Source organism: Gymnoscopelus microlampas, assembly GCF_963454915.1.
Source record: "Gymnoscopelus microlampas genome assembly, chromosome: 9".
NCBI lineage: Eukaryota > Metazoa > Chordata > Actinopteri > Myctophiformes > Myctophidae > Gymnoscopelus > Gymnoscopelus microlampas.
Genome location: NC_139946.1, coordinates 51,067,502 through 51,082,307, shown reverse-complemented (window position 1 = coordinate 51,082,307; position 14,806 = coordinate 51,067,502). Strand labels below are relative to the sequence as shown.

Sequence of the window (14,806 nt, the reverse complement as noted above, 5' to 3'; positions counted from 1 at the left end):
TAGGCGTGTATCCCCAATTTGAAAGTGTGTGCTGACAACCAACATGTTCCTAATGGCTATAGAAAACTGCTCACCATTCTAAGCTTTAATTTCATGTGGTTGTAACTCTAGAGATACAGAGTTCAATCCCGGGCTCCCCCAGAGTTAGTGTCGAAGTGTCCTTGAGCAAGACGCTGAGAATCCTTGGGAAACCTAGGGAGTCCTGGGCTGTCCCCCTCTCCATGGATTAGAGGACTAAGCTGGGCCATCACGTGTATGGGAAAGATGGCCTCCTCAGTGAGGATACAGTGGAAAGACATTGCCCCTTATGGGCCTGGAGGTCAGTGCAGAGCTATAAAACCTAAGTGCGGTGGCACTGGCTCAGGTGGTAGGCAACTTCAGCCGTAGATGCAAGCTCCCAGAATGCCAGGGCTTGAGCAATGGCTTGAAATGATGCCTTGAGATGAAGCAATGCCTCCCCGAGCGTTTGATATTTGGCCGACTGGACATCATACAGTATGAACGGCGTTGCGAACTTGCGACCGCACCTCAAGAAGATCTATGTCAATAGAGCCAATGAGAGCACAGGACAGCTGTGTTCACAGTCTGTCTATCTGTCTGTCTGTCTGTCTGTCTGTCTGTATTAATAGATGGATATCAATATAGGCTATAGAGCTTTATTCCATGGGTAAATTAAGGTGTCATACAAATTGGTAGCTATTAATATTGCTGTTAAATATAGCATGAGTAGAGAAATGGTTGTTGCCCCTTCCCTAACCCCTGTAATGAGTGTTGCCATGTCGGTTTATTATAACTTTGGGCTTCTTTTTCTGTAAATTTGCTTGTAAAAATTGGTTTCTAAAGTGTGGTTGCTTATTTAGGCTTGTTTCCAAATGTTTTAAATAGGATTTTTTTCATTAACGACAGTTCAACTGAGAGACTGAGCAAAATGTCTTCCCTCACTATCACCTCATTAGTCCTGCTCCAATCAGATCAGCTGAGCTGATTGACAGTCCCTTTAAAAGGACTCCTCCTCATTCCTTGTCTCACTCGTTCTCATGCTCTCTGATCAGGTCACCCACCACCTCCCCGACACCGCCCAAGCAGCAGGCGCCACCAGGTTGGCCTTATCGACAGGGGGCGGGCTCCTGAAGAGCGCCCTGCCTGATCTGATTTTTCTCCTGCAATGGGGCCCGCGACAAAGTGTTCTAACTTACAGTATCTCATTTAATTGTATTACTATTCATACATTCATACTACTGCATTCATGTCATCATCTGTTTTTATCAATAAATGTCATTGCATTCATCTTATGATGGGAAGTCTCTCTTTGATTGATTGAATATTTTATTAGGCAAAAAATGTAAAACAGCAAAGTTACATTTAAAATACTTGTCTAACAACAGGTCCGTTCATGAAAGTCCTTGCGGTCTTGTTTCCATTGAGGGCCTTGGTATTCAATTCATAGACATCTTAAAAAAAAATCTTAAAAATTCCACATTTTATTGCAAGAGTTTTTGGAAATAGCCGAGGATTAAAGTGTTCATGTCATGTGGCGTAAGTTGCTTCTTTTTGGGCTTGTTTTCCTAGACCGGAATGCTTATTTCTCTCACAAAATACGGCAACACTGCCTGTAAAAATTAGTCCTCATTAACTTTGGCCAACAGTTTGTGCTGAACTAAATGCCAACTTTTGCCAAGTCTGTTGTAGTCTGAAGTAGTCTGTTTGGTGGAGACAGAGCAGTGTTGTATTGGTACAGAGAGAGAGAGAGAGAGAGAGAGAGAGAGAGAGAGATGTGCTCAGTTTTGGCTATTTTCTGGATGTTAATTTCATTATTCAAATAACCGTATAACCACTGCTGATGCATACACGTCAGCAGTGGTGGAAAAAGTACTCAAATGTTTTACTTAAGTATATCTGTTACAAGTAAAAGTCCGGAATTCAAAATGTACTTGAGTAAAAGTACTAAAGTATTGGTATAAAAATGTACTTAAAGTACCAAAAGTAAAAGTACTAAAATGTTTGAAAATAGCAGATCTACAAGCTCACAAGGTGTCGCATTGTGAGCTTGTAGATAGGCTACTTTCAAATAGCCAGTTATAAAATAGGGCTAAAGTGGTTAAAGTTGTATAATGTAATGATTTATATCTTTAAAGTAACTAGTAACTAAATGTGGTGGAAATCTACCTTTAACACCTACACTATAGGTCACACAATGGACAATTGATATGCATCTAGGCTCATTCCTATGTTAATCCTATGTTAATTCATGCTGGTGTTGCAGTCGGCAGCCTTTGTGCATCTGCATGTGCGTGCTCCTGCAAAAAATAGCGTTGCACAGCGTGTTAGCCCGTCCCATGACCAGCAACCCTGGTCCCAAGACATGCGTGGAGAGTCACCTGACAGTCACACAACGAGAAATAAAAGGAATAAAAAAAGGAGAAATGAGGAATAAATAAAGAAGTAGGCCTAGTTATCAGGGAGTTGGTTCCTCATGGTTAACAGCCTTCTCAGCTGAGAACCTTGTTAATTAACCCACCGGGCATTGAAGCAGCAGGCATTTGTGTTGAAAATATATCCACTGGTGATTAAAAGGCCTACTCTAATTTTAAAATCAAAGGATTACCATCAACCCTCTCTGAAATCAAGGATTACTGTTCATGCAACGTTGGTTGGTGGAGAATGGCAGCAAAACTTAAAAGGTTTGTGAAATTTATATTTGAAACGCAGTGTTGATATGACTAGTTATGAGGGGGCAAGCGTGTTTTGGGCCGAGTCATCCGGTTACCCTAATTACTGGTCTAGCCTTGGATCGCAAGACAAGACGGTCATCTGTAATGACAGTCTTGGTTGATCTTCAAAATAGTGTTTGCACTTTCTCTTTTTTTGGCCCGTACATCTACAACAAACGTTCACATCTCAAATATAAAGAGCTTACCATATGGTCACGGATGTTACAATTATGTACGGGCCCTCAAAAGTACCCGTATCTTCCGTATTGTTCAATAAAAAGCATTTTAATCCGATTGGTGGCCATTTTTTCATAGAGTTATAATGTATCAGAGTGCAATTACACCTTCCAACTGATAGGGTCGCGTAGTTGAAAGCATACAGAGAAAATGGCCAACGATCGGATTAAAATACTTTTTATTGAACACTACGGCAGATATGGGTACTTCTGAGGGCCCGTACATAATTGTAACATCCATGGCCATGGGAAAGCACTTTGCATTTGTAATCTGAACGTTTATGTATATGTAGTAGTACCGTACCGTGTAGGGCCTATAAGCCGTAAAGGGAGAAAGTCCTAACACTATTTTGAAGGTCATCCATGGAAAATGCTGTTATTAGCATGCATACCTGGCAAGTACCTCAGGCCGTCAGATAACAGGAGATTTTTTTCCCGACCCCCCTCAGGACATTTTGAACAGAGTAATGTAATCTCCAGTGTTCTGGTGGATTTTGGAAGTTTGACACTTTTATCAGCCTAGTACATAGGATCCATTAAAAAGTTAGGGTTAGAGTAGGTAAGTAGCAATAAAAGAGCCATATTTTATAATAACCACTAATTACTTAAAAGTGACGTTGTGAGCTTGTATGTCTGCTATTTTCGATACGCAACAGAACCGTCATACGGCGAAGCACAAATCAAGTATAGGCTACACAATTTTCTGCGTCTCCGTCTCTCAGCGCCCAGTACGGGTCTTCTTGGTTCGCTCGGATGTTATGATAAACAGAACCGGGGTCCCACAGCCACTCCCGTGATAGAATATGAACCAAGCTCAATAATAAAACACAGGGACCTGGGACCCGAACTCGTATGGGTCGTGGATACAAGCAAGCAAGCACTGACTGTCTGCACTCTGCAATGGATAAAGATAAAAGGGATGGGGTTCCACTGCGATCTCAACCAGAATCGGTGAAACGCTCGCCAAGGGTCAGGTCCGGGTACTAAAGTATAATTGTTTTCGCCACATCGTATCCAAATTCCAAAAACTATTAAATGGTAGTCTCCAAATTCTACAGATGTTTGAGGATGTTCCGGAACCCCAACCTTTAGGCCTACTTATAGTCAGGGGATATTAAAAAAATCTTGGAATAAATTCCTTACCAAAACAAATCTTCACCAATGTGTTTGTAAAGGTGTCTAGTAACACATCTCACAAAGACTGAAATGCAGTCCCCCCCCCCATTTGTTTTGCACCAAAACCACTCCTTGGGCTAAAAACGGCCCAATCTCAATGGGCTTTTTACACAAAAAGTATACCTGGAAAAGGATGGCTATGGTCGTGTTTAGCCCAAGGAGTGGTTTTGGTGCAAAACAAATGCTTGCAATGGATTCAGAATCATAAAAACACCCTAGTTTGACCCCTCACATGCTACTTAAAACAGAATTAAATTTTGATTTTTTTGATTTTTGATTTTTTTTTAACCAAGGTTATGGTGGGTACCCCAACTTTAAGGAGCTGTCAAAAATTCTCCTTGGGGGACTGCATTTCCGTCTTTGTGAGATGTGTTACTAGACACCTTTACAAACACATTGGTGAAGATTCTTTTTGGTAAGGAATTTATTCCAAGATTGGAAAATATTCTGCTAATATCCCCTGACTATTAAAGTACAAGTAAAAGTACTCACTCAAGTTCAAAATGTATTCTGTCCACAATTCCATGATGTATTGATGTTGGTACCATAGTAGAGATAACAGGCAAACGTTGATCAAAATAGCAATTATTTAATTAAGTAATACAGATGTTTAACAATAATTTAACTCTTGAGAGCGTAAAATGAAACCAAATGGCATTTTTGGCATATTTTGGACATAGTTCGAATGGTGAGTAATCATGATTAATTAATGTTTAAGCTGTGATTAATCTGATTAAAATGTTTAATCGTTTGACAGCCCTACAAATAACAACAATCATATATATTTAACACCTGTAAAACATATTAAAATAATGGTGGGGTAGCCTACTACTGGCCAATCTGGACTGGGGGGGGGGGGGGGGGGGGCACAAAGTCTAATCTAGGTGGGCATTGCCCCCCAATGCAGAATGCCTTGAATTATAGGAGCTGAAAAGGTGCTGAAAGGAGCTGAAAATGTGTAGGCTATAATAGAAACACACTCACCGCCACCTGTAAACCTGTGCACCGTACCTTGTGGGTGCGTGTGAAAAAAATTGGTAGCATTGCCCATATATGGGCATGCTAATATAACTATTCATAAGGGTGGGCAATATGGCCAAAATATAGTATCACGTTTTTTGTGAGGCAGAATCACGATCCACAATCGTATCACAATTTATTTTGCATGTTGGTCTTTAGGATTATTATTCTTTTTTTATTATGATTATTAATGAAATATATGATGATGCATTGTTAATGTTCATATACATATCATATATTGTTAATATTATTATAAGATTTTATGTATATATATTTACAGACAGATATATAGATAGATAATCTATTTGTTTTTATGCTGTTAGGCTATTGTAACTAACAGCATGAAGAGGAGAGGTTCATTATGATCTGTGTGATCATGGTGTCATTTGTGGGAACTATAGGGATGGGTATCGTTAGGATCTTTATGAGTCCGATTACGATTCCGGTTCTCCTTATCAATTCCGGTTCCTAACGGTTCCCTATTTCAGTTCCAAAATGGTAAAAAAAATAAAAGGTCAAATGTTTATTTAACAAAAGTAACTTTATTCTTTTAAGCCTTAGTCAATTTAAGACATCCTCTCCTTTATCCAACAGTTGATCCATTTGTGGATAATAGCTGCATGTTTTTTATTTTATCCTTTAAAAAAGAAAAATCTGTATTTACCCAGGGCAGTAGTGTACTTCTAAATACTACTAACTACTGACAATGACAATAACAAATATAAAAGCCTGTCTGAACCGCATTGTGCCGAATACTACTGTAAACTGTATTCACTGCAAGACAGCAAATAATCTTCCTTTTAATAAACCATTCAAGGAATAAAACAAAGTCCATTCAGTTCATAACAGCTGTTTACATCCAAATAAACATAGTCCTTTAGTTTGACCACAAACATTATGACCACTCGGTGACACAACTCTTTTGTCAGCTTATTTTTCGCCAACGTAAACAAGGTCTCAGTCTCTCTGTGCCAGGCTCTACCATAGATTTAGGGGCTCTACTGATATCACTATCATTACACCTGGGACAAACTGAAAACCCTTTGGGTCTACCTCGGGAAGGCCGACGGCCTCACAATCAAAGTGGGTGACAATGTTATCACAAGAAAAGAGGAAAGCCACACTTTAGAGCGTTTGCCACAGTCTAAATTTCACAGCCAGTGGCGTAGGGGAGGGGTAGGCAGCAAGCGATGCACCGCGGGGGTGCCCAAAATACCAAAAATAATTAAGGATACACAGAAATGGTCAAATGATCAATGTTAGGATAGAGAAAACATAGCTAAACAGTGCACTATAAAATTATGGAAAAATAGATAACAATGAGTAGCCTACTGTTACTGTTTCCCTACTGTACAGGGAAAAAATTACTGAACTCAACAAATTGCTGAACTGAATGCTAGGATAGAGAAAACATTCAGGTGCCCACTCGTACAGGTGCCCAGTTATTTCCACCCCTAAGTGCCCACTCGTCCAGGTGCCCACATGTCCCTAGTGCCCACTCGTCCTAGTGCCCAGTTATCCCGGTGCCCACCTCTCCTGGTGCCTCCACCTCTAGCCTTGGGAGGGTTGTTTACATTTAGATGTTATTCAATAGCCTATATTATTAATTTTATCACAAAATATATTGTAAACCAAGGCCGGCGGGTTTGCACACAGTTACATTTACATTGTTATTGTATTTTTATGTTAATAAATATTCTATAATTTAACTCAGTGATTCCTTTTTAATTTAGAGAATGCCCAGTTTGATATACATTAGGCCATGTAACACCATTTGATGTGATTATTATTTCTTGGACAGTGGGACTCCATGTAAAATCCTCATTCAGTGTAACTCTGAGAATGTACACATCCATGGAACCAAATGGACCCTCACAGGTCCATGTGGCTACACTACATGTGTAGGCTACACTCTCATTGTTACAGATCCATAAGGGTCCATTTGGTTCCATTTTGTAAACTGTCGAGTTACAGACCCATAAGGGCCCATTTGGTTCCCAATTATCAATCATTTACCTGGGGATTCCCTGGGAAAACCAGCCATGAGAATCAATGCATAATGAACCCCCCTGGTTTCTTAAAGGACGACTATTTTCATATAATTAGTCCTCCTCACTAATGCTCATTATTATATGGTACCATTTTTGTGTCGGTCTGTGTCTGTTAACGGTCTGAGTTTAGAATCCCGTCTACCAGTGACATCATCGATGGCGAATCCAAGCTAATAGAAACTGCAGGCTTTATATTCCTGGAAAGTTAGCATGCTATTGGAAGCCATTGTTCCTACGTTAATAAAAATAAAGGTTTTGGACGTGTGCGACAGCAATGTGTTTTTTGCCAGTGTCCATTATTTCTTGAAGGCATATTAATAACACTGCCAATGACGACATGTAGCATTGTTGAATGCCTATTTTCCAGCGTCAAAAGAATAAAAATGTCCTTCAGAAGTTCAATGCTAACCTCTCTTGCCTAAATAACCTTTCTTTCTTTCTTTCTTTCTTTCTTTCTTTCTTTCTTTCTTTCTTGCTTTCTTGCTTTTCTTTCTTTCTTCCTTGTGTTTCTTTTTTCTTTGTTTTTCTTTCTTTCTTTATTGTTTTTAGATATGAAGATGGCGTATGCACATGTGACCTACAATAAGAAGAAACATTCCTCAAGTCTCCTTCTACTTTCAGCTCTGTTTCTGCTCATCAACAGAATAGGTAAATTGTGGTGGTGGTGGTGGTTGTTGTTATTATTATTATTTAGAATTCCTCCAGTTAACTGTAAGAGCTATGGCTGTTGCACTCCAACTGACATACAGACAGTACTGATGCAATACCCCTGTCACAGTGTTAAAAGCATGCAGGTGTGATTAAGTTGTTACAAGCATGCAGGTGTAATGACATATATTGAAGCTAGATAGTAAATGGTATTTATGCTACCACATAGGCAAATTATTATTTTTTCATATATCTTTGTTTTGTTCTTACATGTACCATTCTAACAGTTGAATTAACCTCCCGGGATCAATAAAGGTTTAATTTATCTTATTGTATCTTATCTTCAGGGAATCGTCTGGTAGTGAAAACGTCTGTTGGAGATGATGCTGTTCTACCATGTGAGGTTGATCCCACTATTGATGAACTGGCTGTAGAGTGGACAAGACCAGACCTACCACGTGATCAATATGTGCATTTCCAGAGGAACGGGCAAGAATTTGACGATAATAAGAATCCTTCCTACGAGGGAAGAACGTCCCTCTTCATGGATGAATTGAAGAAAGGTAACATGTCCCTCAATCTCTCCAGAGTGAAGTCATCTGATGAAGGAATCTACACGTGCACCATTCCTGAATTCCAGAAGCAAGTCACTGTTCAACTCATAGTTGGTAAGACAATAAATGTACTGATATGATATAAAAAAAGAGTTGCTGTTTTACATTGTTGAAAAGGTTTTCTTGGACCATGCTCTGTCCTCACTTTTGAAATGTCCTTAGATTGCCTCGTCGTTATTTAGTTTAAACTAGCGTTAGAAATCTTCTAGCACCCTCTTCTTGCACATAACATCATGGGTAATCATCCAGTCTCTTTCAAAGACTCTCAGATCATCAGGTAGCATTAGAAGGAAATATAATCTCTTGTTGCTCACCATTTTGCTGAATCTAATCACAAACTTGAAGATTCCTATACGGTACTATATATACTGCCAAAGCTCAGTTTTTGCCACATTAAACTAGACATGCATAGAACTGCTTTGAGGCAGAGAAACTGTCTGCATCTGAAATGCCATACAAACATACTATTAAGTATGCCAAATTAGTATGTGAGAATTATATGTACATCCGAAGGCTTAGTACTGTAGCTACTCAATAGTATGTGAAATGCATACTAAAATATGGAAATATTAACAGTATCCAACAGTGAACAGTGGACACTATGCTGTTATGAATGTCCTATAGAATTTACATGGCGGACTGTGACCACCTATATCACATCAATTAAGCTTCTATTAAACACATGTAGAATGTAGTTATATGTTAAATCTAGTGACACGTCCAGTAAACAACAAGTAACTGTTATACAGGATGAGAAACAGGATTAGAAATGTTGCCGTCTTAAGTCAAAGAAACAAATGAGTTTGTTGAGTTTATAAATGTTGGTAGGCCTAACATGCTGTTCTTGTCATTTCAGTTATACCGACATTGAATCAGAAATAGTTGAACACACACACACAAGTTAATTATAGACATGTATATTTGTAAAATAAAACAATGTTTCTTAATTCGACAATTCAACTCAAATACAGGTTTCAATTTAGAATTCAGGCATTTAGGAGACGCTCATATCAATCAATTATCAATTATTTATTATAATAAATGTTTGGATTCTTTCCCTGTCTGTCTGCTTTCGCTGTCTGTGTTCATCAGTGTCGGTTTAATTCTGGTATTTCTTGTTCATTCAGGTGAGCGTGTCTCAGACAGTGGTTCTACAGTGGGTAGGTAACATTATGTTCCAGTTATTTCACTTCTACCTACAAGGTCCAAGATGCATAGTAGCACCTTCAATAGCACCTTGACATAACAAATCCAAAAATGAAGGTGTCCTCATTCATTAGAAGGAGAAAACCAGTCACCAGAATCAGGGATGTGTGTTTTCAATCATGGAGTTTGAACTTGAATAGGCTTATATAGGATAGGAGGAGGTGTGCCTGATCAAATGAATATCAATTATCTAAATATTGAATCAAGCAACTTCAAAACTCTCTGGGGTGTACACAGAAGGCTGAGTTGACATGAAAATGAGTGTTTTAAAGTGAAATTCCCCTTTGAAATAATAAATCACATTAACAAGAGTCAATCATGTCATTCATATGAACTAAAAATAAAACCTACCTCACTGAGGTTCTTAGTGTTTCAGTGTTAATTGGGGAAATCTGTGGTCATAGAGTATACAGAGAGACACACAACTTCTCATCTCAAGTTTCCATTTCATACATGCAGTACTGTACCTACTGTATCAGCATAATCACACAAGGTCCCAGGAGTTCATCAGCAATACCTTGTTGCAGTTTTCGTGCGTGCGTGTGCCTCAGTAACTGTATGTACTTATCGTATCATTGAGTGGTAGAAATCAGTGATCTATAAAAGTTATTGCTTATTGAGTTGTAACAATAGTTGATTGTTTAGCTGTAAGGAGGATGGATGACTGAACCTCTGATCTTCATCTTTCACTTCTCTCGTCCCTCCTCTTCATCTGTCATTCTATCTCTCTAGAGGTTCCTACAACTGGACAGTTTCCCTGGTGGGTTGGGCTTATCATCATCGTCCTCATCATGGTCTTTGTCAGTGGCCTGGTTTATAAGAAGAGGGAAAGCATTCAGGAGTTTGTTTACAGATTCCATTATTAACCATTCCAGAACCACGACTGGAGCGGTGTACAACACAGATAGGAGGTCCCCTTCACTCAGGGACCTTTTAAAACAAGCAACACACAGAAGTGTAGAAAACTGTATATTTACTTGTGGCGACGCGAGAACTACCTTTTCTGCGCCATGGTGAACTCAGAGCAAACTCGACCGTGTTAGCAGGCCCTTGGCCTCCGGGGAAATGGCGGCTAAATTTTGATCTAAGTCTGGTCACCATCCGTAACTCGATCCACTACCACAATACCCAGTCCCCGACTTAAGACAAAACTATGGATATGAGGATAACTGTGTTATAAGAAAGACAGGGGGCAGAGGGGCCCCCTACACTTACTGGCCAGCTTCAACAGAACATCAACTTGACCTTCACTCAGTCAAAAGACACTATTGAAACAACCTATCCTACTCCTCTGACTAGAGAAATGCACTGAAACTCATGCGTTACACCAACCCACCATCCCCATGGCCTGCTACCCAGACCTTCACTCACTCTTAAGTACAGTCACACACAGGGATAATGAGTCAACACATGCAAACCATCTCACTCTTTAAGCCACCTTGCCAACTCTCAGCACATCGTCATAGCACACGGTCCTCGCAACACACCTAAATGCTCGCAATTCATTGCATACAAAACATTGCACTCCTAAAACCTTTGCTCAATACATCACTCCGCCCAGCTTTGTATCAAACGTTGGCATCAACTTTAGCATCAGTTACAAATCTCTACCTGTATGGGGTGTGTATAGAATGTGTATGTATGTTGCCGTAGTGTGGAGTTCTCATACTCACCGAGGGCTTGGTGGTGTCCTTCAGAAGAAACCCCTAGTCTAATTATCTTTATAACACTAACTCAGAAAATGAGGCTTTTTGAAAGATTAAAAGCTTCCCTTTATTTGCTCAGTTCATAGTGGGATTACAGATGTGTATTTAACAATACAAAATACAAAATACCAATAGAAATGAAATCAATAATGTTTCATGTCTGTCTGGTTTCCAAATGCCTTAATTTAGGCTTGTCCTAAACTAATTTATAATTTAGATTTAAAAAGAGGAGGTTCCATTTAGATCTCATTCAGCCTGAAATACAGTCTAAATTTGGTAATTCCAAAAATGTCCTTAAAGTAGCACTAAATAGGTTTAATCTCAAAATAGAGAAATTTACCCTTTTTGATTTAATTAATTGTTAAAAGTAATATTTTACCATCTTAATTTAATTAATTCTTTACCTTCTTAATTTATTTAATTCTTTACCTTCCTCCATGTGGAGCCAAGACTGCTTAACATCTGAGCAAGGTGCAAGAGAAGAAGCCCCAAAAACCTAAGAGCCCAAGGGGCCCAAAGGGCCCCCAACAGCCGTCCAAAACCTCCCAAGTCTCCCTCAGCCTCTGTCTCCCCAGCCTCTCTAAAAAACCCGCTTGATGCTCTCGTGAGCGCCCCTTTATACGGTAGTACGGTCTAAAGGAAGTTCTCCAGACATCAGTGTGTGTATGTGAGTGCACGTAAGTGTGCACATGGATGACTTTTCGAAAGTGAAGAAAGTCAGTGTGTGTGTATTTGCGTGCACATAGGCGTGCATGCCTTATTCTTAGAAGTCAGACGCTATAGGTGATTCTCAGAAGTCAGTGTGTCTGCATGTGGGTGTATGTGTGACTTGTCCAACAGCTACCCACCACACACACAAAAAAACGCTTACTTTGCACCTTGCACGACATTATCAGCATGGCCATATATGGGCATACTGAGGGGTTAAATGTCCTCCGAAATGTTTCTTATACCTGAGCATAATTCAGTAAATGCAATTATACTGCATATTATCAGCAATTATATATGATTAAATTAAATCATTAATCAGAAAATCAAATGATTCACACTTGCATGTGTGCATGTAACATTTGGTTAAAACTATCAGATCTTGGGTACTCGTTGACCCCACTGATCAGCCATAGATGCAGGCTGTATGTCACGTACGCCGCGAGTGCAGCTCACATACAGGAAATGCACATAAAGGAAATGGAGGCCTCTGCCTGCTGCAAGCCTTCGAGTGCACCTCAGCAGTCATTTCAACCAGTCAATATCATATTCTTTCTTTAGGCAAATCAAGTGATAACATAATTTAAAGCTTATATCCTAAAGTGAGCTGTTCAACATAAATTACGTTCTAATACATCTCCAGATGTTCAACACCATAAATGTCCAGCTGGTGATCAGGACAGGTACAGACTTTTTCATCAAACGTGAAAGAACACACTGGAGCAGCTCAGCCAACTTTGAGCCTCTTTATAGCAGATATACAAGTTCATAGCGTGTCACTTGGTTTTTTAAACACAAATCTTCTCTTCTGGGGTCCCTGGCACAAAACATTTTCAGATGGAGGTCCATCCGCAGCCATATATATATATATACAGTATATATCAATTTGGGGGTCCTTGGCACGAAAAAGTGTGAGAACTACTGATTTAGAAGGCATTTTTAGAATTAGCCTCAACCCTCAGGTCTTAATAGGTTAATAAAGGTGCTAAGTAATAAGACAAATGACTGACGTTTCAATGTTACTACATCTTGGTCAGAGTCCTGAATCTGACGCACCGGACCTGCCTTAACGCCCTTTCTTCTACACAAAGTTTCATGTTTAAATTCATGCCAACTCACCTCTGTGTCATTTTAAATCAATCAATCAATCAAATATTTCACCAGATTATATTAAAAGGTTGAATTCTTCTACAGTTCAATATATTCTCTCTTCTTTCTCCTCTGTCTGCTTCTATCTCTCCCAAACCCCACCTCTCTATCTTCTGTCCAGCTCTAAGGATGGTGTCTCTGAGATCTGAACGGAGTCTCAACAAACCAGGTCTGAAGGTCGTTGATGGAACATCTATCTGCACTCATGTACCCTCACCTTCCAGCTGCACTTCCTGCACTTCTATCTGTGCTTTTTAGCTCGAGACCCAAAAGAGAAATTTGATGTCTCCCTATGACCCAAATGAAATGTGTGGAGCAGTGGCGGAACAACTCAAAGCCGGGCCGGTAGGCACAGCAAAATTTTGCGGTTTTGGGCGGATTCGGTCACTTTTTGGGGGGCTTTTTGTCACTTTATTTTGGTTTTAGGGTTAGGGTAGGGTTAGGTTAGGGTTATGTTGTTTAATTCTTATTTTTGCCTGATTTTACCGATTTATTATCTGACGGCCCGGGCCCTCCAGGGTCGTGGGCCGGTAGGCGGCCGCCTCCCTGGCCTCCCCGGACGCTGCGCCACTGGTGTGGAGAGAGCATAAACATATAGCAAAAGACATAATCTGCCTATTTTCACTTTCTTTGGAACATTTGGAACGTTCTTAATGCACTTTAAATTGCCTTGTTGAAATGTGCCTTATTGTCTGTTGTTTACTTTAAAACACAGAAAAATAGTACAGGACGGTGGTACAACGTTTCGGCGACACTTGTCCTTTTTATGTTAGGATAACATAGGATATATTGGAGTTTTAGGCTACATTGGAACCTAAATGCCCGACCGCTAGTCCTGCGGTGGCGGTCCGGGCCACAGTTTAAGACTTTTTTTTTTAATACCAAAATGGTCAAATTGTCAAATATTACATAAAGAGGCAAACATAGTGAAAATAGCCGATCTACAAGCTTGTAGCTTGGCTATTTTCACAATATTTATCTGCGGAACCGATTCAAACTAAATGTAATGCCTACAATTCCAAGTGGTTGTCAGGGTGGGGGGTCCCCAGTTCAAATATGCCTATTTTGGGGGGTCGTGAGTGACCTAAAAAGTTTGGGAACCCTTGGTGTAGAAAATATTGTGTTTTTGAAGAAAAAAAATCTTTGTGAAAGCAGGACATCAACACCCATCAGTCACACTGTGTTTTGTCATTCAAATAATGTTGTAATCTATCATCCACCTTGTATGTGTGACTTACACACAGTTCAATAGTAGGCCTAGTTCATAACAACATAGTTACATATCACACTATGTTGTAAACTACTACATTATAACATCTGTTTAGAATCTTTAACTGTAAACGTATGTTTTCTCATGCCAATAAAGCTCCTTTGAATAGTGTCAGCTGTCCCTGCGCCGGGTCAAACAAAGGTGCTTATTGGTTCTGATGTTGTTATATAAGATGTAGGCCTATAACTTGTTTGTTTTTGTATGTTGTTTGTGTTTGTTTTGTATTGTCTTGTATTTCATGAGATTATAAATAAAGATTTGTAAAAAAAAAAATATATATATATATATATATTATTTATTTATTTTAAAGG

At 39.4% G+C, this 14,806-nt stretch overlaps 1 protein-coding gene across 1 annotated transcript; it reads left to right on the top strand.

Moving 5' to 3' along the window:
- Nucleotides 1-2,519: 2,519 nt before the first annotated feature.
- Nucleotides 2,520-13,453, top strand: LOC311051929 (myelin-oligodendrocyte glycoprotein-like). The gene is made up of 6 exons (XM_084066657.1): nucleotides 2,520-2,681; nucleotides 7,744-7,842; nucleotides 8,190-8,510; nucleotides 9,584-9,616; nucleotides 10,395-10,422; nucleotides 13,347-13,453. Exons 2-6 carry the CDS (start codon nucleotides 7,746-7,748, stop codon nucleotides 13,372-13,374), a joined length of 507 nt encoding a protein of 168 aa, XP_083922783.1. The 5' UTR covers nucleotides 2,520-2,681; nucleotides 7,744-7,745; the 3' UTR covers nucleotides 13,375-13,453.
- The last annotated feature ends 1,353 nt before the right edge of the window (nucleotides 13,454-14,806 follow it).